Source organism: Sesamum indicum, linkage group LG12 (genome assembly GCF_000512975.1).
Source record: "Sesamum indicum cultivar Zhongzhi No. 13 linkage group LG12, S_indicum_v1.0, whole genome shotgun sequence".
NCBI lineage: Eukaryota > Viridiplantae > Streptophyta > Magnoliopsida > Lamiales > Pedaliaceae > Sesamum > Sesamum indicum.
Window position 1 is genome coordinate 4,525,474 of NC_026156.1, and position 27,310 is coordinate 4,552,783.

The 27,310-nt window shown below is 35.1% G+C and overlaps 2 protein-coding genes and 1 pseudogene across 3 annotated transcripts; 1 reads left to right on the top strand and 2 right to left on the bottom strand.

The window, feature by feature from the left end:
• LOC105175584 overlaps nt 1-3,167 on the bottom strand; it is a 3,531-nt pseudogene extending 364 nt beyond the window's left edge.
• LOC105175642 (auxin response factor 3) lies at nt 3,937-9,658 on the bottom strand. 2 transcript variants are annotated; one of them, XM_020698362.1, is made up of 11 exons: nt 9,047-9,658; nt 8,603-8,911; nt 8,460-8,516; nt 7,617-7,796; nt 7,411-7,495; nt 7,207-7,297; nt 6,970-7,134; nt 6,286-6,405; nt 6,142-6,211; nt 5,376-5,538; nt 3,937-5,265 (listed from the first exon to the last, which is right to left on the bottom strand). In XM_020698362.1, the coding sequence occupies exons 2-11, from the start codon at nt 8,900-8,902 to the stop codon at nt 4,313-4,315; spliced, it is 2,184 nt and encodes a 727-aa protein (XP_020554021.1). In that variant the 5' UTR covers nt 8,903-8,911; nt 9,047-9,658; the 3' UTR covers nt 3,937-4,312. The 2 variants fall into 2 exon arrangements, with proteins under 2 accessions (XP_020554021.1, XP_020554020.1); XM_020698361.1 differs by having other exon boundaries at nt 6,142-6,217.
• Nucleotides 22,216-25,939, top strand: LOC105175585 (OPA3-like protein). The gene is made up of 4 exons (XM_011098067.2): nt 22,216-22,642; nt 23,640-23,774; nt 25,000-25,086; nt 25,226-25,939. The coding sequence occupies exons 1-4, from the start codon at nt 22,514-22,516 to the stop codon at nt 25,382-25,384; spliced, it is 510 nt and encodes a 169-aa protein (XP_011096369.1). The 5' UTR covers nt 22,216-22,513; the 3' UTR covers nt 25,385-25,939.

The window sequence follows — 27,310 nt, forward strand, 5'->3', positions numbered from 1 at the left end:
ACAGAATTTCCCATGGAAGTTCCCATGTGTGTAACTAAAGCGTATAAAGGAAGAGTGACGTAGCCACAGAGGACAGGGATCACCACGCCCATTGCTAGCCTTATGGCGATATCTTCAGTTTCTCGGTGGAAGCATGACCTCAGTCCAAATTTGTACTGTACAAGAAATCGATGAATACTATAGTTATGAAAACTACGTGATAACGCACCGGATCAGTGCTCAATGGAAGAATGATCATTGAACAGACTTACCCAAGACCATGTAAAGAATGCGAGTTGAAACGAGTTCTGCATTGCCAAAAGTAAGTAATTTCAGAAACAATAGCACAGAAAAATTATGCATGAAATGAAAATCCAAGTAAATCTGTTTTACAGCTTTGAAAGATCAGCTTAGAAGTCTGAACTTTGAAGTAGTACCTGGAACGAGATCAAATGCATGAGGTGAAGGAGAAGTTTTGGACGATCAAACCAGAAGAAGCGGTCACTTGGTTTAACAAGCAGAGCTCCTCTTATAACATGGGATTTGTCGCTGCTGTCTAAGCACATTTTAGTAATGATACTTTGTAGCTTAGTCCCAACCACCAGTAGCATCTGCAACAAGAACAACACTTAGTCTTTTTGCCATATATCAGACTGCTCTAGCAATAAAATACACTCCATTTTCATGTCTTACCAGTAATGGGATGAATGGAAGCCACACATAGTTGTGAAATACTGCATTTAGAAAGAGCATATAATTCAGTCAGCTACAGCTCAGAATCTCTGATCATGGTGTTGTTAACTTGGTTGAATTCTTACCATATGCATTGAAGAATATGAAGAGTACAGAGAAGATCCAGATCCAAAGACTGTAAAAAGATAGATGCTATTGTATTAGTTTCAGTGAAAGTATACCAAAACATACATTTTCAGTTCCACGATGTAGCGCATGAAAATTACCGCATTCCTACCACCACCTCGAAATCTTTTTCAAATGCTCTCTTTAGATACTTCTGGAAGTCAAAGTTGCTTCCTTCCGCAAAATGGGCCTGAATATGTATAGTGATAAGATCAAACTAACATATATATATATATATATATGTGTGTGTGTGTGTGTGTGTGTTCGAGTAGTTTTTGCAAGAACTTTTTGAATGTACAAGTACAGAAAAGAAAATTACCGAGATGAACCCATGTCGAAGAGTAAGATAGTCTACTTTGTAAACGGATCCAAAGAATTGACGAAGAAAATTAACCTGACAAAATGACTTAAGCATAAGGTGCAAATTTCCATAAAAGAAACTACTCGTTAATCAAATCATTATCAGAAAGTTAAAAGGTCCTTTAGTTGAGTATTACTGGCAGCCTCAGCAATCGGTGTTCACTCCAAAATTTAAGATGCCGCCTTCCAAATGAGGTCTGATGAATGAACTGGAACCTCCTTGGATCTAGACGATAAACAAGAAATCATCGTTAAACGGAAGGTCCCAATATACAGGGCAGGCATGCTTCTAAGAATTTGTCAAACAGTATAAACAAGTATACCTTCTCACTTGAATATAATTTCCATTCTATCAAAATTTCAAAGAATGGTACTATAGATAATAAAACATAATTTTTATTGCATAGACAATTTCAGTCACCAAAGATTCCAGATCCTAATTATTTTAACAACATTCAATTTGAGCAAAAGTGTGAATAGGACATGAAGACTACTATGGTTTACCAGGCCAACAGTCAAAAGAAAAGCATATAGAAAAAATACCATTTGAAAATTGATATTCCAATGTTCTAGTTTCTGCCTCCCAATGTTCCCATTTCTTCATCTGAAAATTTTACAGCAATCAGCCGTTAGGTAAAAAGGTTGTAACAACCTAAAGTACATTGTGACTTTTTTCGACAACTTCCACGCTCTTCTTTGTAGACTTTTATGTGTAACTAGAGTTGAACAGGCCTACAATCTAGATAATGCAATAATTTAACCTCCACAGCCCACAAAAGGATGCGTACGGAGGAAACTTGTTCTTGTAGTTAGAACAGGTGAAAGGTTACAAGTGAAAAGATGAACAAAAAGAATATACCTTTGCGGTTGCAAGACTGAATGTGAGAAAACTGGACAAAACATGGAAGAAGGCCAGAAAAAATATCAACATCTGAAGTTGCTGAACAGCAACTCTGGACATCAGAGATGCCTTTCCCTGCATCCACAATTTGAAATTGAGATCAAACAAGATGCAATCAGGGATTAGGTAAATAGAGATATCAAACAGGGCTACAAAGTAGATGAAGATTTGATAATGCAAATTAAGCTCAAATTCACGCTAAGCGAAATACAGAATTCTTGTCCTGGAATTACCATCTAGCTATCTGAGATTGGTTTGGTTTCAATGATAAGTAACATTATAGCATTAATCAATTCTGAACGAATCGGTAGTGATTACCTGTTCTTGACATTTGGAGTCCTCCTCTTCATCACTTGTGAGGCTCTTGCAAGGAAGAAAAGATTCAGCAGCACCTTCCGGGATGCATATGTTTGCAATTGACTTCTCCAATACGGTCAGCAACAAGGAGATAAATCCCAAAAGCATCAAGTCTGCATTATCGAGTATGAATTCTTAAGCACAAGCTCAGTAATACATAAAAATCAAAATGTCACTGGAAAAAGAATCGCTCACCTGATTTGATCTTGTTAAGAGCCTGAAGGAGAGATTTTCTCCTCTTCTTTCCCAAATACTGCACCACAAACACCAAATTATCAATATGAGCAGCACTCGTATTAAATTATATAATGATGAATAATTTCAGGAAAACCATCAAGCTTGAACAAAAATACGAGACACAACGACGACCACATGCGTACTATATATATAATCCTCTGAAGTTGCTAGTGCACAACAAGGGCATGAATGATGCAAACATGACCTTGGCCAAGAGATGAAGACCATGCTCAATAAGAATGGAAACAGCAATCAAAATGAAACAAACAGTGGCCACTGCCCATGTCGGCGTTGTTTCAAGCGTCGCGCTTTCTCCGCCACTTTCACCCGCCATTCTCCCGCGCGATTGAAACAATTTCCTGAAAAATGGAAGGCGGTGCTGTGCAATAATTATTTTGCAAGAGGAAGAGAGAAATATTATTAGTTTCAATCTAAATAGAGCAACAAAAAAGACATGAAGTGAAAGAAATATAAAGGAATGAATATTAAAGTTAGTCAAAACATGCAAGCGAGCGTTTGATTTTTATGCGCGGAATCGAGACCCGGGACCTACCATGGACGGAGGCCATGAGGAACTAACCACTAGCCCGCCTCCCAACGACAAAGGATTGGGTCGTTTTGGCAGCACACACACACATACACACACACACAGTAACGACGGCGCTGTTCTTAGCCGTCACGTTTTGGTATGTAAGAAAGAAAGAAACTCAAACTCTGCGTATTCTAATCAATAAATAAAATAAGAAAATCTTTGGGAACACTTTTGGTATGTGAAAAAGAAAGAAACTCAAAACTCTATACGCATTCTAATGAATAAATAAAATAAGAAAATCTTTTGCTGTGTTCCCGCGGCTACATTTTTAGAGAATCTTGACAAATAAATAATTAAATAAATTTCAAAAGAGAAATTACTTATTCACTTTTGAAAGCATCTATTTTTCTCTAAATATTACAAAATATTTTGCAATGTTTATTTGACATATACACACACATATGTCAATTCTGACAGGCCTATTAATAGGTATGGGGTATTGGAATTTTAGTTTCAATTACAACTGATTTCAACAAAATGCGTCCCAACACAGTAACACAGCAAAAAGTCAACAAATCAAATTACTAGTCTGATTCAAAATTAATGCAGAGGGGCCATCTAAGAATTAGTATTTAGCCCCACCCAATCCATTCCCTCCCTCCCTTCCTCACCCAACACCTGCATCTCTTACTCCTACCTATTCCACTTCAAAGAAAAGAAAATACCCCATCTGATTTAATTACACTTATGAAAGATTGCCAGTGCCATTGTTTCGACACTGATTATATCCAAAACACATTACAACCCTGAAAATACATAAGTAAAAACATCAAAGGTAAATAAATACACAACATATTTTTGGCGCTTAAGAGCATTGTTATTTAGCTACTAGAATAACTTGCAGACGCAAACCTCGGCCATCCTTCAACAACCACCATCATATATATCTTCACTCAAACAACATTCTTCCATCTCTTCATCTTGTAAATCCAATATAGAACAACTGGTAACAGCATATCGGTGATCCATACGTGCTGTTCGGCACTTCTTTTCCGCTTGATCCCCACCAACTTTTCAGCATTTATGAACTAGAGTGCTATATCAAGAAGCCTGTCCCTCACGACGTGCATGTCGCTTGCTTTAGTGCAACTGCTTACAATTACCTTGGCCATTAGTGGAGGTTGATACAGCTGTTCTTCGTTGTGAGGCAAAACATTTGTTTCATGAGCATATGCTGAAGCAGATGCAGCTGGATTGTCACCCTTGCCTGCCGTAACTTTTCCCTCGGTGAGGGGAAATCCAAAGAGCCTGCAACTGCTTTTACAAATCGAAACCAAATTCTGATTATCTCTAAAGAATGGTTGAGTTGGAACAGGAAGATGTGGAAATGCAGTGTGTCTGTGCTCATCCAAACCCCCCATGGATCCGAGTCCTTGCAGATCTTCCCGCATAGAGCTACTATCCAAAGATGCATGCTTCTTCAGAATTCTTTGAGGAACACAGAATGAGTCCATATTGCAGGTCTCAAGTTTATTCTGGTTGCCATAATGCAATGACGTGAATTGAGAGGGTGGAGAACTGGATTGCTGTAACAATAGCGCAGAAGGCGGAGATGGTGAAGGGTGAGTATTAGTATTGTAAACCTGGGTCAGAGTGGACCAGCTATTTCCATGACATGGAACCTTAACACCTGTAATTACATTAGCAGCATTCTTATCCTGCACCTGGTTTGCTTCTGGGCCTCTTCCATATGACAGGATTGATGCAGTTTCTTGACCTTGCAAGACCTTATGGAATTGAAAGGATTCACCTAATACAGCATGCTCTGACGAATTCCGAGCATCTGCTTGATGATGCCTGAAGCTATTTCCCCCTATACGAATTCGTGTACCGCCAACACCAGGATAGCACCTCATGTCTGAGGGGTGCTGCCTGGAAGCCTCAGCTCCGGCATATGGAGTACTGAACCCAAATACTTCTTGACCTTGCAAGACCTTGTGGAACCTCAAAGGCTCCCCAAAATCTGAAACTTCATTCCCATCTGTAAGAAGCATACAGACTAGCTAATTATCTCCAAAGAAGCATCACACAAGCCGAGGGAAGGGAAGTATTTTAGAGAAAAATCAAATTATAAAAGCCAAAAGTACGGACCTCGGGTAACAGGAAGATCCAGCTTTGCTGCAGGATAGCCAACCCTACTTCTCTTGGTGCCTGGTAATATGAAGCTGTTGGTTCCAGGCATAGAACCTGATGGCTCAATCTCCCAAGGGGAAACCCTATTAAGGCGATTTACCTCCATATCATCCCATCTGACCTGCAACAGCCAAATTTGATGTCATATAAATATGTGGGAAGTCATGAGAACAGTTGGATACATCCACCACAGTAATGATGCAGATCGAGAGCTGAGACTGAGAATAACAAGCAGAGAAAAATACAAGAGGTTTTTGCATTGTGTTATTAGATGCCCGGGAATCACAACCATAAATATTAGGTAACTGAGGACAACCCACTCTCACTGTGATGGATGCCACAAGAAAACTTCCGTCCATTTTGCCCACATATATTGTGACATACAGAATATACACAAAATATAACCCCAATTTCCAAGTTCTATCTAATGTTAAGGAGCATTTCGTACTAATTACTACTGAAACTAAATATCGTATCACTATATTAGAAGGAACTTTCTCATACCACCTGAGGAAGTTTCACAGGTAACAGTTTAAGCACATGCTAAGTGCCAATTGCTTGATTTCTCTTTGATTTTATAATTTCATTTACAGAGAACATTACACGTCAGAAATAGAATGCATAGACAACACCTAAAAGAATGGAAGGCAAAGTTGATTCATACCTAAACAAGTTGAAAATAGCATTATGAAGTTGTCAAGTAGAAAAACAACGGACAGCTTACCATTAAGCATTTCCACTTTGAACCAGGCCATCTTGCACGGTCTACATCAGTAACCCCGATAATGACGCCACTGCACCTGCCAAAATAAAGTTAGTTCTCTTGAAACAGTATACACATCAAGCTCCAGAACCTTAAGAAACAAACCTTCTTTCAGATGAATCTTCTGTTTCACAACGAATTTTGAACCTCATTCCACATGAAAAAGAATGTGCAAGGCTCTTGGAGAATTTATGGTAAGGTACAATAATCTCAGATGAACGGGCCCTGCACAAGGTACACATAATTGAAATGCATCAACAGGCAAACTGAAATGGTAACATAGAAAGTAAAATACCTTACTGAGCAATTATCAACATGAACAATTTCTAAAGAAAAAGTACCCTAGTCATGAGAAAATAGCACAAACCAGAATCAAGAAGAAGACCTGTCATAATCAAGTATAATGCACAGAAGAGCCTCATATGGATGTACAGAGCAAAAATCAAGCAGTAATCACAAAATGATAGCAGATATTAAAAACGATGTTTAGCAAATACAAACTTGGACAAAATAGCAAAAGCCTACCCAAATTCAGCTTCTTACTAAACAACCAGACAGCATCATGCATGTGGCGCCCATTGTAGTCCAACCAAGTTAATAATTAAGAAAAACAGCAAAAGGTAATAATGACTGATTAAAAATTGTTTTTATCAAATACGATGCCACATAAACTTGCTATAATGGGATACGCTCTAATTTGGTTGAGTTTCTCACTCCTGCTTACTATTACTTTAAAATCCATAAGAGACGTACTAGGTTTTGAAGAACTATATCAGTAGATTAATGTACCTTGGATTGTAGCAAATGGTAAAAGTAGTTCGCATGGAAATGGCATTGACTACAGCGGCAAGAGTGCTAGCATTGAACTGTTGGCTAGCAGGAGGGAGGACGGTAGCACCACTTTGAACTTGCGCAGCTCTACGAATTCCAAGCCTGAGTTCTCCATCACCACCTCTACAACACATCATGTGACATAAGAATTCAATCATTTTAACGACAGCTTCAGTCAGTGTATAGGGTTCCAACCTCAGAAAAAGCACGGCATCTCCAGAAACCAATTTCTTCTTATTGACAAATGCACTCCAACCAGTTGTCAGCAAATGCCTTCGAGGCTGACCTGCTCCAGAGAAATATTAAATTAAGTATACAAAACTATAGAACTGAGAAAGCAGAATAAACTTCATAACTCCTGCAAATGAACACCACCCAAATAAAGACCGAAACACAAACCTCTGTAGATATGCCGAAATTTCCACTCAATTCCATGCAAATCCTTAGCCACGAGCTCCTGTGAAGGTCTCTGTTGCTTATAATCCTATAAACAGATTACAAGAAATTCATCGTTACAGTAAAATGGTAAAGGAAGTAAATTGTTTAGACGTGAATTCGAACTAAGCGAGATTCATAAAGAAACACAAATCGTATTGATTAGCTACCAGAGGAGGAAAGCAATCCTCAGCAGCACGACGAGGAACAGAGAAGCCACCATGAGTGCTGGTATCAGAAGCAGTGAGAGTTTTACAAAACATGTGGGGTGTCATAGCCTTCCCTATGCCGTCAGGATCTTCATCGTCAAGCTCTGCTTCTATTTTGCCCTCCCTCCATTTTTGCTCAATCTGCCGGATATGAATTTATTCACTTGGTGTTCATAGATTACCGAATTACAGCAGCAATTTTGTAACCAGACGACAGAAACGCATTTCACTTACATTATCAAGATTACCAGAATCAGAACTTTTAACATCATTAAGGAAGAAAAATAACTGACTTATTTGAATAACTGGTTTCTCTTTTTTGTGTTTTGGAGTTTAAAGACATAATTTCCTTGAAAAGCAAAGCATCACATTTTTAGATAACATTCAATTCATCGCTAAGAAAGACAAAAAGATGCTAAATTTAGCGATTTCCGAATGTAACATTAGAATTTGGGGAGAATCTTTACAAGTTTCATACAAAATGTACACCACGCTAAGCCGAAAGACATTGATCCGCAAGATCTCACCCAACGGCCACCGCTTTGCCTCATTAAGAAAATATTACCCTTTTTAAACGCGAGCATTTGATAAGAAATTTCCGCTGCAAATATTATCAGGAAATACCTTTCTCCAGAGCAAATGGGTTCAGATAAGAGTTTTATTTGGATCATACGAGGGAGAACTCTTAAAGTCTCTAAAATTTCCAAATTTAACATTTGAAAAGAAAAAGAAAAAGAAAAAGGAACCCCGGCCGGCAGTGACAAACGACGTCAATGCAATGGTCTGTAGATTATTTAGCGTTACCTGTTGATCTGGAACGAGTGAAACTTGTGCATAAACCTCATCACTAGCTGCGCCCCCCTACCAATAAAACTCGCAACTTTCACTAAGACGACAAAAACAAAGCCATTCAGAATCAAGAAAAAGAAAAAAACCGAAATCATTACATGGAGTTTAACATCAACAACGCGGCAAAATACGTGGGGAGGGAGATCATAAGCTACGGCAGGATGCTCCGGGAGGTGCTCCACGTGCCCCTGAGGAAAGTAAACGACAGCACTCCCTTTCTTAGGCAGGGAAATCAGCGGCCCGGCGCATGCGTGCCACAGCTCCATACAGACCGACGTCGAAGAAGCCGCGGCGAATTCGAAGTTCCCCGAGGCCGACGACGACGAAGGAGAACCAGATAGTGACGCCGTATCTTCTTCATTGTTCACGGTATTCAAATCGATTAATCCGCACATCATACTCGAACCCTAACCAGCCAGAGAAAATCAAGGAAATAGGGAAAAAAAAGGTTATATCAGTAGCAACCAGCGCCTCCTACTTTCTATATAACACAAAGCATAAAAGTGAGACAGATAAAGAGAGAGAGAAAGAGAGACGGATACCTTTTCAACTTAGCAGCGCACTCACTGCATTAGCTTTCTCTCACTAAAAATGGGATTGCTTTTCTTTTCTCTGTCTGTATATATCAAATCAGAACTTTTTATGTATCTGAGTATTTAAGCTCTATTAATACCATTCTGCGAACACGAATGCTACCCACAACACCCTACACATATATATTCAAAATATTTTATTTTAATTATCCAAACAAAAATCAACTCTTAATCCAGATTTCCTCTGGATAATAAAATACATACATACATACATAGAAGAGAAGAAATATACATACATACACACACAGTATACAGATATATATATGTGTGTATGTAATATAATATAAAAAAAGGGGCCTGCAAGTGGCAGAAGCAGCAGCTGCAAAGAGCAGCGCTGCAACTGCTGGGCGGAGGAAACAGCTACTTCTGTGATGTATATGTGTGTGGCAGAGACTGAGTTCTTTTGTAGAATAGAGAGAGAAAGAGAGAGATTATGTGTATGTGTGAGAGAGGCTATAGATACATATAGAAGTGTACGTATTGATTGGAGTGTATGTGATTTTTGGGAGTTAGTTGAGGGGGGAGGAGGAGGAGGAGGGAAGTGCTGTGATTTGTGAAAGCCAACGACTCAATAAAATATATTTATATATATAAAATAAATAAATAATAGAAGAGAGAACGGCTCTGTGTACAAAACCCCCTTTATTTTCGGGGGATGTCTATTCTGTCCCCTTCCACTTCAACAAATCTCCCTCGTGTCCCTTTACCTTATTTAATTCAACCCCTCTCTTTTCTATTTTCTTATTTATTATTATTATTAGCATTAGAAAAAATGAATTTCCAACTAATATTGGAGGCGTATAATAATTATTATTATTACACGTTTTCAGCGTATCTAAATGTTTTTAATGCCTCATTCCATTTTCTTCTACTTGCTGAGTGCCCAACTTCTGGTTTCCCCACATTTTTGCTTCTCTAATGCGCTTTTAAGCAAAGTTAAAATCGCAATACCCATAACCGACGTTATGGTGCTTTTCTTGTTGAACCAATAAATGGAGGCCTAATTAGGGCTCTATTTTAGGTACCAATGAATGGTCCCCCATTCGTTTTTTTCTTTTCCTCACCCTACATTTTTTGCCATCAAATCTTCCACATGTGATCATCTTTATTGGTAATGTGTGCGTACCATAAATATTTTTTATTTTTTTAATGCTTATGTATGCAAGAAATGAAAAATTTTCAAAACTATCCATCTCTACACAATGATTACATACGTAATCAAATTTTTTGAAAGTGGGAATGAAAAATATGTAAAGTATGAATTATTAAAGCGTTGGGGAGTTAGCAATTTGATGGGGTGAATTGGGGAAACAATAGAATCAAGAAAGAAGAATTATGAATATGGAAATGTGGAATGGGGGAAATGGAAAGAGACAAAGCATTGCAAAAGGAGTCCCGGAAAGGAATTTTAGAAAGTGGAAAAGAATGAGAGTATGGGGCTTAATGGTCCCCGCCCCACTGCTGTCATTAATCCTTAACCGGTTGTTAAATGGAGGATTAATGTTGTGGAAGAGAGGGTGAAGTGGTAATTATGCGACAAAAGTGGGGCAGCCATGAAAAGAGGAAGGTCGCTTTCATAGCCATTCAATTGCATGCCACCCAACAGAGGCCTAAGCCTATAGCTTTGAGGTCGGGTACGCCCTACCATTGTAACCCGGACAAAACGGGTTACTACACAAAGACCCATTTGATTATGACTCGACCTACGCTTTTATCCTGTTCCCGCTAACTCTCTCCCACACGCGCCTCTTTCTTCACTTTTTCCCCACTTTCTTCTTTTACAAAAGTTAAAACAAACCCAATTATTACATCTCTTTTGTCATGTAACTGCATCTCCTTCATTACTATTTTTATTGCTTATTCTAATTTTATTTACGTATTTATTTTTATCTTTTTTTATGAATTTAATTTTGAATATTTTATAATTTAATTTTAATTATCTTCGGTTATATGACTAAAAATAAGATCTACTTCAATATAAAAAAGATCTAAATTATCAATGCGTGATTAATTTTGTTAAAAAAAGATTAAAATATGATATATTTAGAATTAAGTTTATTAAAAAAATAATTGAATATATAAACTGAGTAACTAATAAATATAAAACTAAAAATAAATAATAACAATTATAAAATTAAATAAAAATATAATATAATTGATGTGGCATGCAATCCATGACTCATTGATCCTATATATAAGTTATTTTTTATCTTATTTTCTAAATATATTTATTAATTTAAATAATTAAATAATATAACAAATTGTATAAAGCAATCAAAGAAAATATTGACGTGGAAGACATGCGGTACTGCTCATATGTCACGTGAAAGCAAGGGCTGGTTTGTACGCGCTCTGATCAAACGTGAAATTGCAGACATTGAGAAAAAAGGTTGCACTATGTTTGGATTCATATTTTTGTATTGTATTTTTCAAAATAAAACACGTTCAATGTTTGTTTTTTTTGTTTTTACACTTATCTATGTGTTTTTTTATTTTTTAAATTTTTATATATAATATATATATATACTTATATATAATATAAAATATATATGATTTGACAATAACAGTAATTTTTGTCTCTCAAATCTCAACATCAAACTTAAACCATTTATTTTAAAATATTTTAAATTATTTCAAAACACAAATCCAAACATACCATCTATTTTCAACCACACTTACTTATCTCTATTTTTTTCTCTCTATCTTCAAAATACAAAACAAAACACTCAAAACACAAATCAAAACATCACGTTGATGTTTAGCCATGCAAATTAAAGGCTTTTAGGTCCCCCATTTTTCTCTGAAAAGTCGAGACTGCCCTCATCTTCCAAAAGCCTGCCAGTTTACGATCACGGCGTTCGAGTTTCTGTTCATGTCACGGTGAAAATATTTGGTTGCCGGATATTTTCTATCTACAACAACAAGTAATTTTGTTCAATTTGGGGGGTAACTCTGCACAAGAATATTCTTACCTTCAAACGGAAATTCAACCGTGTATAAATGACACTGCAGTTCGAACACTGCTGCCCATATGTGGTTTCATTAATTTTACTTTTGTCCTTTATAAATATTTATTTGGAACAATTAAATTTACACCAACCAATTTACGGTTTATTTATGCAATTATTCTTATTCTTTTGATTAATTACAATAATATTCAAAAAAAAAAGTAAGAGTACTTTGAATAATGTTATTTCTATTTTTGAATTTTATGTGTAATTTTTAAAAAATAAAATCTAATTTTTGTAAATAATATTAATATTTTTTATAAGTATATATATAATTTAAAAAAAAACAAAAAAAATATAGGAGATGTAAAATAATTATCCCTATTTACTTTTTGGTACCACATGAGATGAAATTAGAAAAGGTAATTATGAAAGTGTAGCCGCAAATAATATTCACGTGCAGCGTGGTGCACATAAAGTGAAGTGGATGGTTAGACAATGATGATGCCTAATCATCATGATTTAATATCAACCTTATCTTAACCATCCATTTAATCATGCATGTCTTTGACCAATACTCTCAACTGATTCTTGTCCTTTCCTTCTCTTCACCTATGAATTTCAGACCCTCTCAAATCTTTTCCCATCCTTATTAGTTACACTCCTCCTATTATCTGCTTCTTCAATTCACAAAACATTAATATAAAGTGTGTGTCGAGTCAATCTTAATTATACATACGACAACTAAATTTTGATTATTTTAATAATAATAAAGTATATTTGTAATGAACGGTATCATAATTTATACATTCATTACAGACGATAAGTTCGATGAGGTGTTTGTGATAATTTTTAATAACAATCCAATACAAAATATAATTAAATTTAACACATTCTAAGTGGATTATTGAAAAATTCAAAAAATCCTCACCCTAATTATTTTAGTGGAACATTGGTAGTGAAAATTTAATTATTTATATTTTGAAATCAAAATAAAAAACAAAGGAAAAGGATGGGGGGTGGGGGTGGGGGGGGTTTGGGGAAAGAAGGTGAGAGAATAAAGTAAAAGGAAAGGGTGGAGAGAGAGAGAGAGAGAGAGAGGGACGGGTGAGAAAGGGTTTGGCTTTTTTAGCTTTTGCAGAGAGCCCTCGACTTTTTCGCGGGCTTTGGCTGAACCCATTTCTGGCTTCTCTGCACCCGGTTGGGTCCCTCCCCCCCGCCCTGGTCTGACCACCCTGCGCCCCTTCACCCACTCTCACCCTTTCATCGTACGTTAGTCACGTCAATTACACGCTCTCCCATGCATCTATGTCATGTACCTCCACCTCTCTCTCTACTCTTAAATTAACACAAAGTTTGAATGATTGTACTCTCTAACTTTTCACTATCTTCTTAATTGCTTTCATACTCGCACCATAAATAATTTTTCAGATGTCCCTTTGCTATATCCTAAATTTGGGACAATGGTGATCTTGACTGACTTTTATTCTAAATGCACCAACTACATCTTGATTATAATCTTTCTATGCATAAAAAAACAATAAAAATATCATAGAATTATGTTAGGTTAACAAAAGTCGTACCTATTGCATGTAGTACGATCATTTATCAATTTATTTCAATCAGACAAGAAATACATACACCAAAACGATCAAATAGTCAAAATAAATTCATACAAATTAAAATTTAGAATACACCGAGACGGGTTCGTAAAGATTGAATTAATATAGTGAATTTAAAACTTATATGGAGATCGTGACCGTCATGTAGAAAATTATAGAACAACAATCGTAAGATATCCCCTCATCAATTTTATAGGGGGAAAATGATACTAAAATGTTTTGAGGGGGAGAATACATACAGACAACCAATGTTCATCTTACTTATTATTTAAAAAATTACAAATTAAAGTCAAACCAGGCATTAATTGTGTGAAAATTCAAATTTTATTTTTGATTTTGTGTGTTGTGTAAAATTGGACCACGCAAAAGTTGATGTCGACTATCAAATTACATTTTGATGTTATCCGAGTGACAATAATCATTGTCCTTCTTTCTCTATTGTCGAATTTTAAAATTTTTGTTAGTCATTACGTATTGTCCTAGTCTAGGGATCGCAATTGGCCTCGAAAAATTAGGGCCTAGTCCTGCCCGCCCCATCCTATGAAATAAATCTTATATTATTTATTATTTATTTATTAATAAAAATTATAGTATATATATAAATCCTAAAAACAGTTTCCATGTACCAAGCTCTATGTAAGAAATACAAAAAATAAAAAATTAATAATTTAGATAACCATATTGTTTATCTTATACAATTTATTTTAGATTGAAAACTATATTAAAGTATTTAAATTTGAACTAATTTTATTTATTAAAAAATAAAATAAAAATTAAATATATATTTCTATAAAATATTAGTTAAAATAAATAATTTAGATGAACATATTATTCGTATTATGCAATTCATTTTAGATTGAAAATTATATTAAGGTATTTAAATCTGAAATGATATTATTTGTTAAAAAAATAAAGTATTAATTGAATGTACTTTTCGTATAATATAATTCATTTTAAATCTTAATATGGTATTAGTTGACATGTTCTTTATTTTATACAATTTATTTTAAATTAAAAACTATAATAAGGTATTTAAATCTAAACTGATATTATTAAAAAATAATATATCAATTGCACGTATTCTTTGTGTTTAATTAAGAAATGGAAAAAGGAGTACAAAAAAAGTTGATAATTGTTTGTAGTTATATTGTCAAATAAGTCTGTGTTGAATTTGGATCGATAGCTTTAAAACTAAGAATTTTAAATTCACAGTAACGAATCTACTGAACTTGTTTGAATAATTCATTAATGTAAAGAAATTCAAAAATTCTTAAATTTTCATTTAAAATTGGCATGGTAATGTATGTTAAATTCATTTAATCTAAATTTATTGAAAATCATTCATTCAAATCCAAATTGTACTATCCAAACATAACTTTAGACAAATTGAAATCCGTGGATGTAAGGATAGTTTTAAATTTCTTGTAAAAAATGGCAGCACCGTTATTTTTTTTCTTATAAAACTCAAGTCATCTCTTTTTACATTCCTTGTGCCCCTAATGAACGTTTTCTTTTTCAGTTTTTGTACTTTTTTATTTGTGTTATTGTTATAACAAGTTTGAGATTTATGATTAAAAAGGTTTATAGTAAGTTGTTTATTAAAATTTTCTATTATTTGTTCATTTGAATGTTCTTATTATAATATTATTGAAAATTGAATTTTTTATGTGTATTTTATTTTGTTGTGAAGATATGGCGGAGTAAAATACTGTTGATATTGTTATATATTTTGAAGGTCAATGGATTAAGTCAAATGGTTCTGTAAGTTATGGTCCTTCTTCAATTGGATTTTATGCAAATTTCTCATAGTACTGCATTTGTTAAGTTATAATTAATTTTGTATGAAGAACTTGGATTCAATATGAATGATTTTAAGTTGCATATATCTTTTAAATACATAACGTTTAAGTTTTGACAAATGAGGGAGACAGTATTGGCACTTAAGAAGGCCCATGATATGCAATTTATTTTAACCTAACGAATGGATATCCGAAGGTGTTCGTTGACACGATATTGTGAAAAATTTGAATCTGATGATGGTAGCAGTGTCGTGCAATGTTACAGTTGCTTGACAATCGAGAAATGAAAAATATGCGTTTCGGGACTCTATCTCTCAACTAATGCATTGATAAGGTGTGTGTCAATCTCAATATGACCACATCGTAAAATATCCAAAAACTCCATAATTGTAGCACCTACAAAACACGAACGTGACGTGGGACTAGTTGAAGGACACAGAAAAATCGATATATCACCATATCGTACATATAAAGTTGTATCTGAAGCTCCAGGTACGTCTTTAAATTGATGATTTATCTGAATATACAACACATTTGTATCAATTGAATCAAATTTACCATAATATCACTCCAAAAAAAAAAAAAATTCAATGCTTGAAATTTTTTCACTTTGAATACACTTTAAGAGCTCACCATTTGAACACACTTTGAGAGCTCACCCTTAAAACAGGGCAAGAATCTGCTTGGGCCACTAGCTCTAGTCCAATTTTTTTTTAATTATTATGGTGTTGGTAAATTAAATATATATATATTTTCAATAAATCCAAAACCACCCCGTTCCTATTATTTTTTTTTTTACATTATTAAAATAATTCTCTCAATATAACACCCTCTAAAGTTCAAATTCTTTACTTACGACATCTCATTATATAAAATATATATTGAACAAATAATAAATTTTTTAAGAGGCTAAAAATAAATGCGGATAAGTAAATGGTGAGCAAAAAGAAAATAATATAAACCAGAACATGTAAATTACGTACTGGTAAAAAAATTATAATTTAGATAAATTTTTATAAGTTGTATTGGAATATATTATTGAGGTGGTAGAAGTGTTGCAATAATATAAAAGTTGGAGGAGTATTTTGCAAAGTAAAAGAAGGAGACGTGGCAGTGCATGAGAAGGTTGCCAAAAGGAACTAGAGCGGTCATTGTCTAAGGCAGAGGGTGTCGGCTACTGAAAAGCGGGGGCAAAAATAGGCCCTCGATTTGTGCGCACATCGTACGCTCAACAAACTTCCAATCTCTTTCTAATATCCACATGCTGCTGCTGTTCACTCATTTTATCTCTATGCCAATCACAAAAATAAATAACAATAATTTTTTAAATAAATAAATTGATTATAAATTCTTTTTTTTTAAATATTTAAAATAATCAAATCATATTCAAATATTTGAACAATAATATATCGGACTCGTTTCAAATCATTTATTAAACATAGTCATATATTCAAAATTTAAATCCAAAATCTACAGGGAAAGATGTTAAAACACAAAGCAGTGTGCTGTGATTAGAGCATCATATTGGTGGTGGTAAGTCATGTAAAAATTTAGATGGGTCAAAATAGAAGTGTAGCTATAAATATAGACTGCCACTTCTCTTCTGAACTAATTAATTTAAGAGTGGAAGTCTTTTAAATTTGAGAAGTGAAAAAAAGGAGAAGAGAGAAGGCTAACAATATTAATTGCAAACCAGATGAATACACTGACACTAAACTAAATGAGAAATAAATACTAATTTAGACTCAACCACCAAACACATAAATTTAGCTTTGTACCCCATTCCTACCATAAATATTTATGCATCATTTATTAAACCAATTTTATAAATATAAATATTATGAGTTGGAATTTCATCAAATATTTTGATGGATAAAATTGGAAAGTGGAGAGGAAGGTAACATATGTAGAGGGACAAAAGTGGATTAGAGAAATGGTGAAAGTTTTAGGAGGAGGAATAGGAATAGGAATAGGAATAGGATTTAGGGGGTTGCAACACCAACACATATTCCCAAGTGGAAAAAGAGAGACAGCATTCAACCTTACTGAGTGCTTAAACGGGCAATTTTGATAATTGCGCGGATTTTTATGTAAATTCCACACACCACACCTCGCACTGAATTAACCTGTCGGATTCATATGTTTAACCACCGTATCTCACGACAACAAATGATAATAGTAATAAACAAGAAAAATAAATAAATAATAATGATAATGTCAGAATTGAATCTGGTCTGAAACAGAGAGGCATTGACCATGTCTGTGTCTATGTCTGTGTAGGCTTTAAGGTCTACAAGTATTTACTGGCTACCACTTTGCAATAGCTGCTGCTCCTACTAATCCACTTCTTTCTCTCCACCTGCACCACTATCAACATTTTCCTTCCTTTTTTTTCTTTTTGTCCTTTTTTGCATGTAAGTGGTTAAAATTTTCAATTATTCTTATTGAAAAATAAAAAAATAAAACATAAATAGAATGTTCTGATTTTTATATAAAATAATCTTATTCTTTGAGCTTTATATAATATAATTTTTTTTTTGAAGAGTATATAATATAAATTTAAACACACCACATTGAATTTGTGTAATTAATATTATTTTTCTATTGTTTCTGTTGATTCAAAGTGTCGAAGCCCAAGACAAGGTGTGGTACATGTAGGCCTGGAGCCCAGCCTGCCATTGGATAATTATCACAATAACCATTATGTATTTTCAATTATATTTAGGTTTTTGTGTGAAATAAATAAATAAAAAGTATTTGGATTAGTTAGTAAAAATTATATTTTATATTAAATTTTAATGTCAACAATATATTTTTAATAAGATATGTATGAATAAATACATTTTTTTAATTACTGTTTCAAAAATTAAATATTAAAAATAAAACACACACAAACAGGGTGATCCAAACTCCAAATCATCCAATTAAATTTAAATAAAGCCAGACAGAAGATGTGTAAAGATGATTTATTTATTGTATTATATAAATAAAAAAATGTCCAGCATGAAATTACGCGTAAATGTTTTGAAACTGAAATATAAATGTGTGATTTGGGCATAGGAAACTAAATAATGTGTCTGAGTGATGTTGACTCGTAACGATGCATTCTAAATTAACATAAGAGAGTTGATGAACAATGAAAGCTTTAAGCACAGCACATGCCAAAACAATGAATCTTCTTTCTATGTACAGTCCCCCCCCAAATCTAATACGCTTCACACCCCCCCTCTCCCGCAACAAGAAGGTACAAGGGAAGATAATTAGACCGGAAAATGGACATAGAGCAGTTCCAACTCTACCTAGAAGACCTGATGGAACAACCAGAAAATTGCATAGGAATGTGTTGGCTCATGTTTTACATACGGAGCAACCTCTTGCTAAGTACCTACACAGCTAATGAAACTTAAAGCTTACGTTGTATCCTTTTGAATTAGCTCTTTTGAGTGCATCTCCGGCAGCCCTTGGATTGGTTGGTGTTGATGGAGACGGAGGGGTTGCTGAATTTGATGGAGTCGAGTTGCTACGCAGCAAAGTTGTAGATGGGCACTTCAAGATTCCTTTTAAGGGCTTTTTTGTTGTGTAAGACGCTCCCTTGAGAGAATCATCACTTGAATTGCCCTCTTTCTCCTTTATATATGCAACACAGTCATCCTTTACGTACGCAACACAGTCATCCTCGATGGATGCACCACTATCATCCTTTACGTATGCAACACAATCACCTAAATCACCCTTACTACCTTGTGCATCATCTTCAGATACATTTACTTTGATCTTGGCAAGAGATGGATAATATTTAGGATCGTCTTCTTGGACTTCCTCGTTGAAGAGACAATTCACGAAAGGACGCGCTTCACATTTGGCATTCATAAGAACGTTATCAATGTGCACTTCATCCATTCTACCCATGCAAACATGAGCACGGTCTTGCGGCTCCTGCTTTTTCTTCTTACTATTAGGCAGTTTGAACCATCCTTCAGCCAGAAGTTGGAGAGAATTCATGTTCTTCAGAAACGAGCTTTTCTTGAGAGAATAATCGATTTTTTTCTTGTCATTGGCACCCAATAGTCCCATGGCAATGACACTAGTAATGAAGAGCTGACAAACTGCACACTTAACTTGCTCATGCCTCTTAAAAGATGAAGCTTCTGTTAGACCAATCATTCTCTTGATTCCAAGAACTTTACGTGCCAACCCAGCTAGTTCCCATCTTTTGTATTTGGGATCCTTGAGAATTTTGGCAGCCAGATAGCCAATGTCTACTTTACTTTTCTGCAATCCCAATGCTTCAAATGGGAACATGTCTTTCTTTTCAGGAATACCGAAGCCAACAAAATGAATTCTGTCGTCCGCAAAGAACTTGTGGATTGGAGCAGGCAATGCTTCCCCTGCACCGAATCTGAGAATCACACAACCGATACCGAAGCACAATAGCAGCAATAGAATGGAAGGATCACGAGGATGACGCACAACATCAAGGCCAACAATAGGTGGACGATCCCAAACCTTTCCATCTGGAAAAAGAAAATCCATTTTGCATAAAGAATCAAAATCTTTTGTCTTGAAGGTGATTGCTTCAAGCTTAACTTCAAAATGGTTTGTTCTCAAGTACACAGTTCCAGCCATAATTGAGCACAAAAAATTTGGTTCAATCAAAGTAATTGGATATACTTTATTTCTGTGGGCGTGGAAGTTAACAGAAGAACAATATAATAGAAAAGAAATACAACATCTTAACGTGGCAGGAAAGCTGCTACATTGAACTGTCTTGCCAAAGACAACTAGATGATCCCATTGGAACCATCATGGAGTTAGATAGCTTTGGCACAAGGGAAAGGAGAATCAGACTGGAATGCTATTTACGACGACAGAGGAAACATGAGAAAAATCTGGAGAACTAATGGTTATACAAGACTGAAGCCTATTTAAGACACAACGGCCACCAATTTGTTCTGGATATGCAACATCCACAAAATCCTGACCCTACAGAGTAGCTGCAACCACTAACTTAAATTAGTGGCTCTTCACAAATAAAGGCATTCTTTGAAGAATGAAGATGGTAATAACCATGCATGTGTATTGAAAATCCTTTTTCCCTATAATTCTGCGTACAGAATTTATGTCATCCACATAATTCATAACCTCAAACATCAAAGGTCAACTAATAATGTCCTGATCCATATGTTTTGACTAGAACTAAATAACAATTGACCTATCAAAAACAATATAATAGATTCTACTAGTGAATAAAACAAAAAAATAAATTAAGAGCTCACCTCAAACTCATGTTTACAGCCACCCACCATTCACAGTAATAGTAGCCCTCGGATCCACTAACATATCAGCATAATCATTATCAAATCCGAAGCTGCACCAGACAAGTTACAACATGGATAGCCAAACTAAAAATCAAATTATATTTTGCATAAGACACAATAGTGTAGATGCCACTTAAATCTTTTGAATCTTATGTTCACAATAGGAAAACACAACACTCTATTCTGAGGCAAGGCTGCAGCTGCTATCATACTCACACCAACATAATGGATATATTGCCACCAAAAGAAACTTCCAAAATAAGGTACCCGGTACTTTTACTTTCATTAGAAGGCTAAAACTAGAAAAAGGTCGCAAGAGGGGAAAAAAGCAAGACAATCAGCCACAGAGGAGAGACAATATTTTACCATTTGCGTAAACAGAAACAATTAGATCAGGTTTAGGCAAAACTAGTTGTGTAATCAATAAAGAGAACGAATCCACAATCAGAAACGCAAACTAAAAGCGAATCAAATAGCGAAAGTTTGATAGAAGCTTGAACCTATGCTTTGAAATGGTAAATTCCGGATGAGGAGATGAGTGGATTGTTGACGAAGCTATGGTACGTGTTTAATTTCATGCTATCGAGCTCTGATGCAATTACTTCTTTTAAAATCTAAATATTTCAGAAAAGATCTCATTCGTCCGTACTAAATGATTTAATGATTGTATTTGGATGATAGAATTTGAAATTCAAAAATTTAAGTTTATAGTTTCGGACAATTCAACGCTACAAATGATTTCAACAGTAAATTAATCATGATTTCAACGCTAATACTTGTTTTGGTTTCTTTAATTACAGTGCGATGTGATTTCCAAACTATGGAGGTAAATTACATAAATACCGTCCTCAATTGCTAAAAGGATTAGGCATACTACGATCTCCAAGCGAAGGTCCATGTCCGACTACGTTGAGGGACCTGACTTAATGACATCACCATTTCAATTGGTAATTTGATCCATTGAGAATCCACGACTATCAATGAAACATCCCAGCTGATGTGGAGGAGTATAAATGGAGAATTAAAGTAAAACACCTTATCAATCCATAAGGTCGTGTAAGTAAAAACAACCACGTTAATTATCATGAAGTTTACTTACAATTGATCTGAGTCGTCTTATTTAGTGTAGGAACTAGGATCTAAATTTGGATCTTTTTATGACTTGAAGCACGAGCGTGACTTTGTAACTCAAATAAAGTGATAACTCGAATTCAACTATACTTACACAAGTTTTTATTAAAAATTGATACAGAATAATTAAAGCATTAAAATAAAAAGTATTAACTGAAAAATTGAATCATGATTTGCTAAGATTTAAATACTTTACGCACGCTAATTTGTTTAAATTTCTTCATCTAATAGCATAAGAAATTTGACCGGCACGCGGTAGATGCAACATGACCTAAATGTGTCTGGGTTCCATCCCAGTGGGATTCATATAATCGCCATAATCGAACGAGTTTTACCAAAAAGAACAATTCAAGCTTCAACGAGTTTCATTCCTCCAGCCCAATAACATTGCCTTTTGCCTTCCTCTTCAAGAAAGTCGCACGCAACCCCTCCCTTTGAACCTGTCAACTCCTTATTTCTTCCTTGACAAACTTCCACACCACGGACACACACACACATATATATATATATATATATATACACTTAAGATCAGAGGTTATTTTTTCCTCAAGAATTAGATTTCGGAACCAATCAAGAAAGAGAAAAAGAGAGATCAGTAATGGTCCTTCCTCTATTGAAGCTCGGAACGCTTGCCCTAAAAACTCTGAGCAAACCGATTGCCGCGAGGCTCAAGAAAGAGGCTGGACTCCACCCCAAGTTCAGAAATATCATCGTCAGCGTGGCTCAGGTACACATTGCAGTGGATTTATAAATGTGTGGATGGATCAGTTGTGTGATGGATTTTGCGTGTGATAGGGATTTGTTATATTTAATTAGCCAAGGCTAAGACTTGTAGTGTTTTGAAATGGAGTGCTGTAATCGCGTGGCTGAACATGGATGATTTTCGTGATTCGCAGCTATTTGTTGTTTTACTCTCTGTTGATTTTGGTTTCTGCCTTCAGAATTCGAGTGCTGGCTGTCTGTTATGGTTTAAATCAAATATGGCGCATTAGGATTTTCTCGCTCCCAGATTTAGAAATGTTTTTAGTTATTGACTTGGAGCATTTGCATTATCCTCCACCTAGTGCTGCTGCAGCCGCCGACAATGAGAAAGTGAGCGGACTGGGGATTGCACTGGGGGGTGGGGGGTGGGGTGGATTTTGTTAGCGGCTTTTTCAGTTAGTGCTGGTATCTACACTTACATAGATTGTGGATGTTACAGAGCATATACAGCGGGCTTCTAAATGATTTCCCTTTGGTTTTACACTGTTTTAGTCAATGCTGGTGGAAGCACTAGGCGTTGTAGTATAATTGCTGCAAAGCTTCAACTTCTGATATCTTGAATGCAGCACTCAGTTGAGGGACTAGCGGTTTGGGAATTATAGCAACGGATAGAGATTAGACAATTGATGTATTTTACTGAGCAATTAGAGATTATTTTTTAGCATTACACGACTCTAAATGTGCAACTGTACAGTTTCTGGCTTCTCAAGAGCACCGACTATCCTTATTACTATTGGAATTAGTCTTCCTTACTTGTGGACTGGAATTGATAACAAAAGTATGCAAATTATCTTTTTTACTTTCACATTCCTTCGTCTTTGTTTTCTGTTGATTCATGCATTGTATTATATTGGGATATGACTATTTCCTTGAATAATATTTTCGGCGTTCCTCTAGTATTTCTCATGTGATTGACTAATGGCATACTTTTAAATTCTTTATCCTTGTATTACGGGAGCCAGGCCAATCACCGGATCACAACAACGATGCAACGGCGTATATATGGTCATGCGACTGATGTTGAAATTCGACCTTTGAATGAAGAGAAAGCTGTTCAAGCTGCAGTGGATCTCATGGGGGAAGTTTTTGTGTTCTCGGTAGTCCTTCTTTCCAACTCAGCATTTCTTCCCTTATTGACATGTTTAATGTGAAATTTCTGTTTTTCAATTTTATTGAGACAAGTATGTGATGATTCAACTATCTTTTGCGTGAGAACTTCCTAACGTGGGACAGAGTAGTTAAATAAACTCACTGAAACTTGTGAATGGGACAAAAGTGAGTGCTCTGTTAATGTTTTGGCAGGATAAGAGTTTTACCTTATGTTTCTCACACTTTTCTAATGTTAGCGATGTGATGGTCTGTCATAATATGGAATCCATGATACAAATGTTTTTCTGCTGCTTTCATGACTGATTAATTTCTTTGACCAGCGTCTACCATAATACTATTGTTATTGTGAACTGTTTGATTAAGATAAACCCTTCACTCATATTCTTTGTTATTACTTTCCCAGTTAGCCTTCTAACAAAGCAATGACAGGCATACATAAGCATATTGTTTTTCTATGTCAAATAAGTAAATTAAGATTGTTCAGTCATCATGTTGGTGCCTGCATGTTTTAAACGAGTGCTCGGTTTGGTCTACAGACTGCTTTAAATCCAGAAACCAAAGAAAAAAGGAAGAAAGAAAGTAAAGCCTCACCACTGGTTAAAACAGATTCTCGTGCTATTTAAGGAAGTCTCGATAACAAAGTGGTTTAAGTCCTTATTTTTCTGAATTACTTGTTAGCATATCTACTCGTACTGTTTGTTTTGCAAGATCAACGTTTCAAATGATCCATTGCATTGATTTCCTTGATATGGCTGTCGAGCTACATCCTGGAAACTATTTAGATATGTTAATACATCAGCCAAGGCAACTGGCTGAGCTTCTTCTATGAAATAGGTATTGGTTGCTATATATATTATCTATATACAATAATGACTGTGTATTTATGTTTCTCTATGTAAAAGTTGATTTGATAAAATATCTCAAAAACAAAATTTTCAGATTTCAATAAAAAACCAAGATCTGTTGTAGCATTGTTGATTTCTATCTGCAGAAAGTCAAAAGATGGCTGGTAGAATTAGAGATAGATCTGGTCTATATTCCAGACCACAGATTTATGAGCTATAGTTTGATGGGAGTTAAATGTTTCACCAGCTTATAGAGCCTGGTTTTGATCATTAGGGGACCCAAAGGCTTTTTGCACATTTACTATATGTTTAACAACCATTCAAACAACCAAATATGACTCGTCCTCCTTTTAAATTATGTGATTAGGTGGCAGTAGCTGCGCTGATCTTTGAGGTGCAAAGAAGTTCTCGTTCAGAAGCAAAAAAGGAGGAACTCCGCAAACAAGAAATGGAGGTAATGGCCGTGAGTTTTGGTTAATTTTTACTTTAGTCGATTATGCTGTCCTGATATGTACATTAAATTCATGTTACTTATACTAATGTCTCTATAATTATCATAAATTCAATCCTTCCCAAAACATTAATGTTTGCAGGGAATGAGGCAACGAGATGAAGAGTTAGCGAAAGAGGTGGAGCTTCTGAAGCAAAAACTAGCAGAGATTGAACATATAGCCAGGGGACGTGGGCTTGCCGGTGTCTTTAATTTCAGACATTCTCATATTGAAGAAACCAAGCCGACGCCTGCAGCTTGATCTGAGATGATCTAAAATAATTCCTACAAGGTACAATTTATCCCGGTCATTGGCTAGAATCTCGTCCAGGCCATTTTGATTCGACTGTAATTCTTTATGTAAAGAATAAAAAGTTAAATCGAAATCTTGTACTAATTTTTCCGCAAAAAAGAATGCGCTGGGTAGACACAAGGTACCAGTATGGGAGAAATCATAAACAATAATTTCTCCATGAGATGCTGTGGTATGGTATGGTGAAGGGCATCAAGAATTGACATATCGAATATGGGTAGTTGCAGATGATGTTAGTGGATTGAGCCCTTTATGCGTTTCTTGCCTTTTTTTCCCTCGTTCACAAAAATTTAGCTCATTGTTAATTGATGGATGCTGTTGCTTGTTCGTAGCACTTTTGGTGCCAAGGGAATTTCATTACAGGCAATTTTACGATAAACGTTTGACCATTACCTGTTACATCGACACAAATCTTATGATCGTAGTGGTCACTTTTGCAAGAATAACCCAGGGCTCCCCACTAGTTTCTCCACACATCCACAGGAGGCAAAACACAAAGGAAAATGGGAACAAAAAGATAATGACCAAACTAAATTATTATTTGTTTGGTTCATAGAAAAACCAAAATTTCTACAAAAGACAATGAAAAATACGATAAAAATTACAACCAAACTTTTCTTCTTTTGTATGTTTTCTCTTTTCTAAAGCTCTTATTTATTACTAGTGTATATGGCACACCAAACTTTGTGTGTAATTAATTTTAAATGTTAAGATATAATTATTATATTTTTAAATTATATATTTTAGTTAAAAAAGAAAAAATATTAAAAAAATAGAGAACAGTGGGAGATCATAGAAAAAAATGGAGGTTGAGAAAAGAGGAAAAAAAAGTACTGTGATAATAAAAAAATAGAAAATAACAAACCAAAAAAGAGAGAGAAAATAAACAAGTGTTCTCCCTCATAATATAATATAAAACTTGAAAAGTCAACAAAATATCAAAGTCAACAGTCTGGTAAATACCGAAGAGCGACAAGGATAAATACGGAAATGCACATGAGTCATGGCTTAGCTTTCACCAATTGCGCAGAGAATCAAATCAAATAATAATAATAATAATTATCCTCTCCTCTAAAAAGAAAAAAGAAAAGAGAATTTCACACAAAAATTAAAAAAGAAAAAAAGAAAAAGGAACACCATTACTTTACCCTCATCGACACAGATCATCATACAGAAAAGAGAAATCCCCACCCCCCCCAACTCATTCTCTGCATCTCTCCCGCAACTTCAAAACAGGTAACTCTCTCTCGCGCACAAATGCTGCTGTCTCTCGCTCTACCTTTCGCATATTTCACTTTTCTTCTTCTTCTTCTTCTTCTCTGCTTTTCGCTGTTTTTTTCTGACTCTTGCTTTTCTATCTTGTCTCCTCAATTTGCTACTTTGCTTCAGTCGACTGGATTTGCTTACAATTTAGGGTTTGTAATTTGCAAACCTTTTTACTCGATCTTATTCGGCTACTGATTCCAAGTGTTTTCATTTTTTCTTAATCGGCTATCCCTTTTTATTTTTATTTTTAATTCTTGCTCTTGTGTTTGCCATCTTTAAGAAACTTAGCATGCTTTGGTGATTTGATGGAAATTTTTCTTGAATTTTGTGGGAATTCAGTCCTTGCTATTTTAACGGGAAAAAAAAAAGCAGTAGTTCTAATTGTGTTTGGAAACCCATTTACTCTTTAGTTTTGGTTTGAAATTTCAGTTGCATGTTGTAGTTCCATTTTCTTCTTTTTTTCTTCCAACTTTTTGGGGGGTAGGGTTGGTTGTGGGGGAGGTGCACCTTTTATTATTCTTATGAGTGTGTCCGTGATGGGTCTAATACTGTTTGCTATTTTTCCCTCAGCTGCATCTTGAGAATTGTGGGTCAATTTTCTGCTATTAC

Coding starts and splice junctions, on each gene's coding strand:
- LOC105175642 (XM_020698361.1), bottom strand. CDS start 8,902: ATGATGTGCGGATTAATCGATTTGAATACCGTGAACAATGAAGAAGAT. Junction 7,135..7,206: donor GATGCCGTGCTTTTTCTGAG/GTTGGAACCCTA, acceptor GATGTGTTGTAG/AGGTGGTGATGGAGAACTCA. Junction 6,406..6,969: donor ACCATTTGCTACAATCCAAG/GTACATTAATCT, acceptor TACCTTGTGCAG/GGCCCGTTCATCTGAGATTA.
- LOC105175585 (XM_011098067.2), top strand. CDS start 22,514: ATGGTCCTTCCTCTATTGAAGCTCGGAACGCTTGCCCTAAAAACTCTG. Junction 22,643..23,639: donor TCATCGTCAGCGTGGCTCAG/GTACACATTGCA, acceptor TACGGGAGCCAG/GCCAATCACCGGATCACAAC. Junction 25,087..25,225: donor TCCGCAAACAAGAAATGGAG/GTAATGGCCGTG, acceptor TAATGTTTGCAG/GGAATGAGGCAACGAGATGA.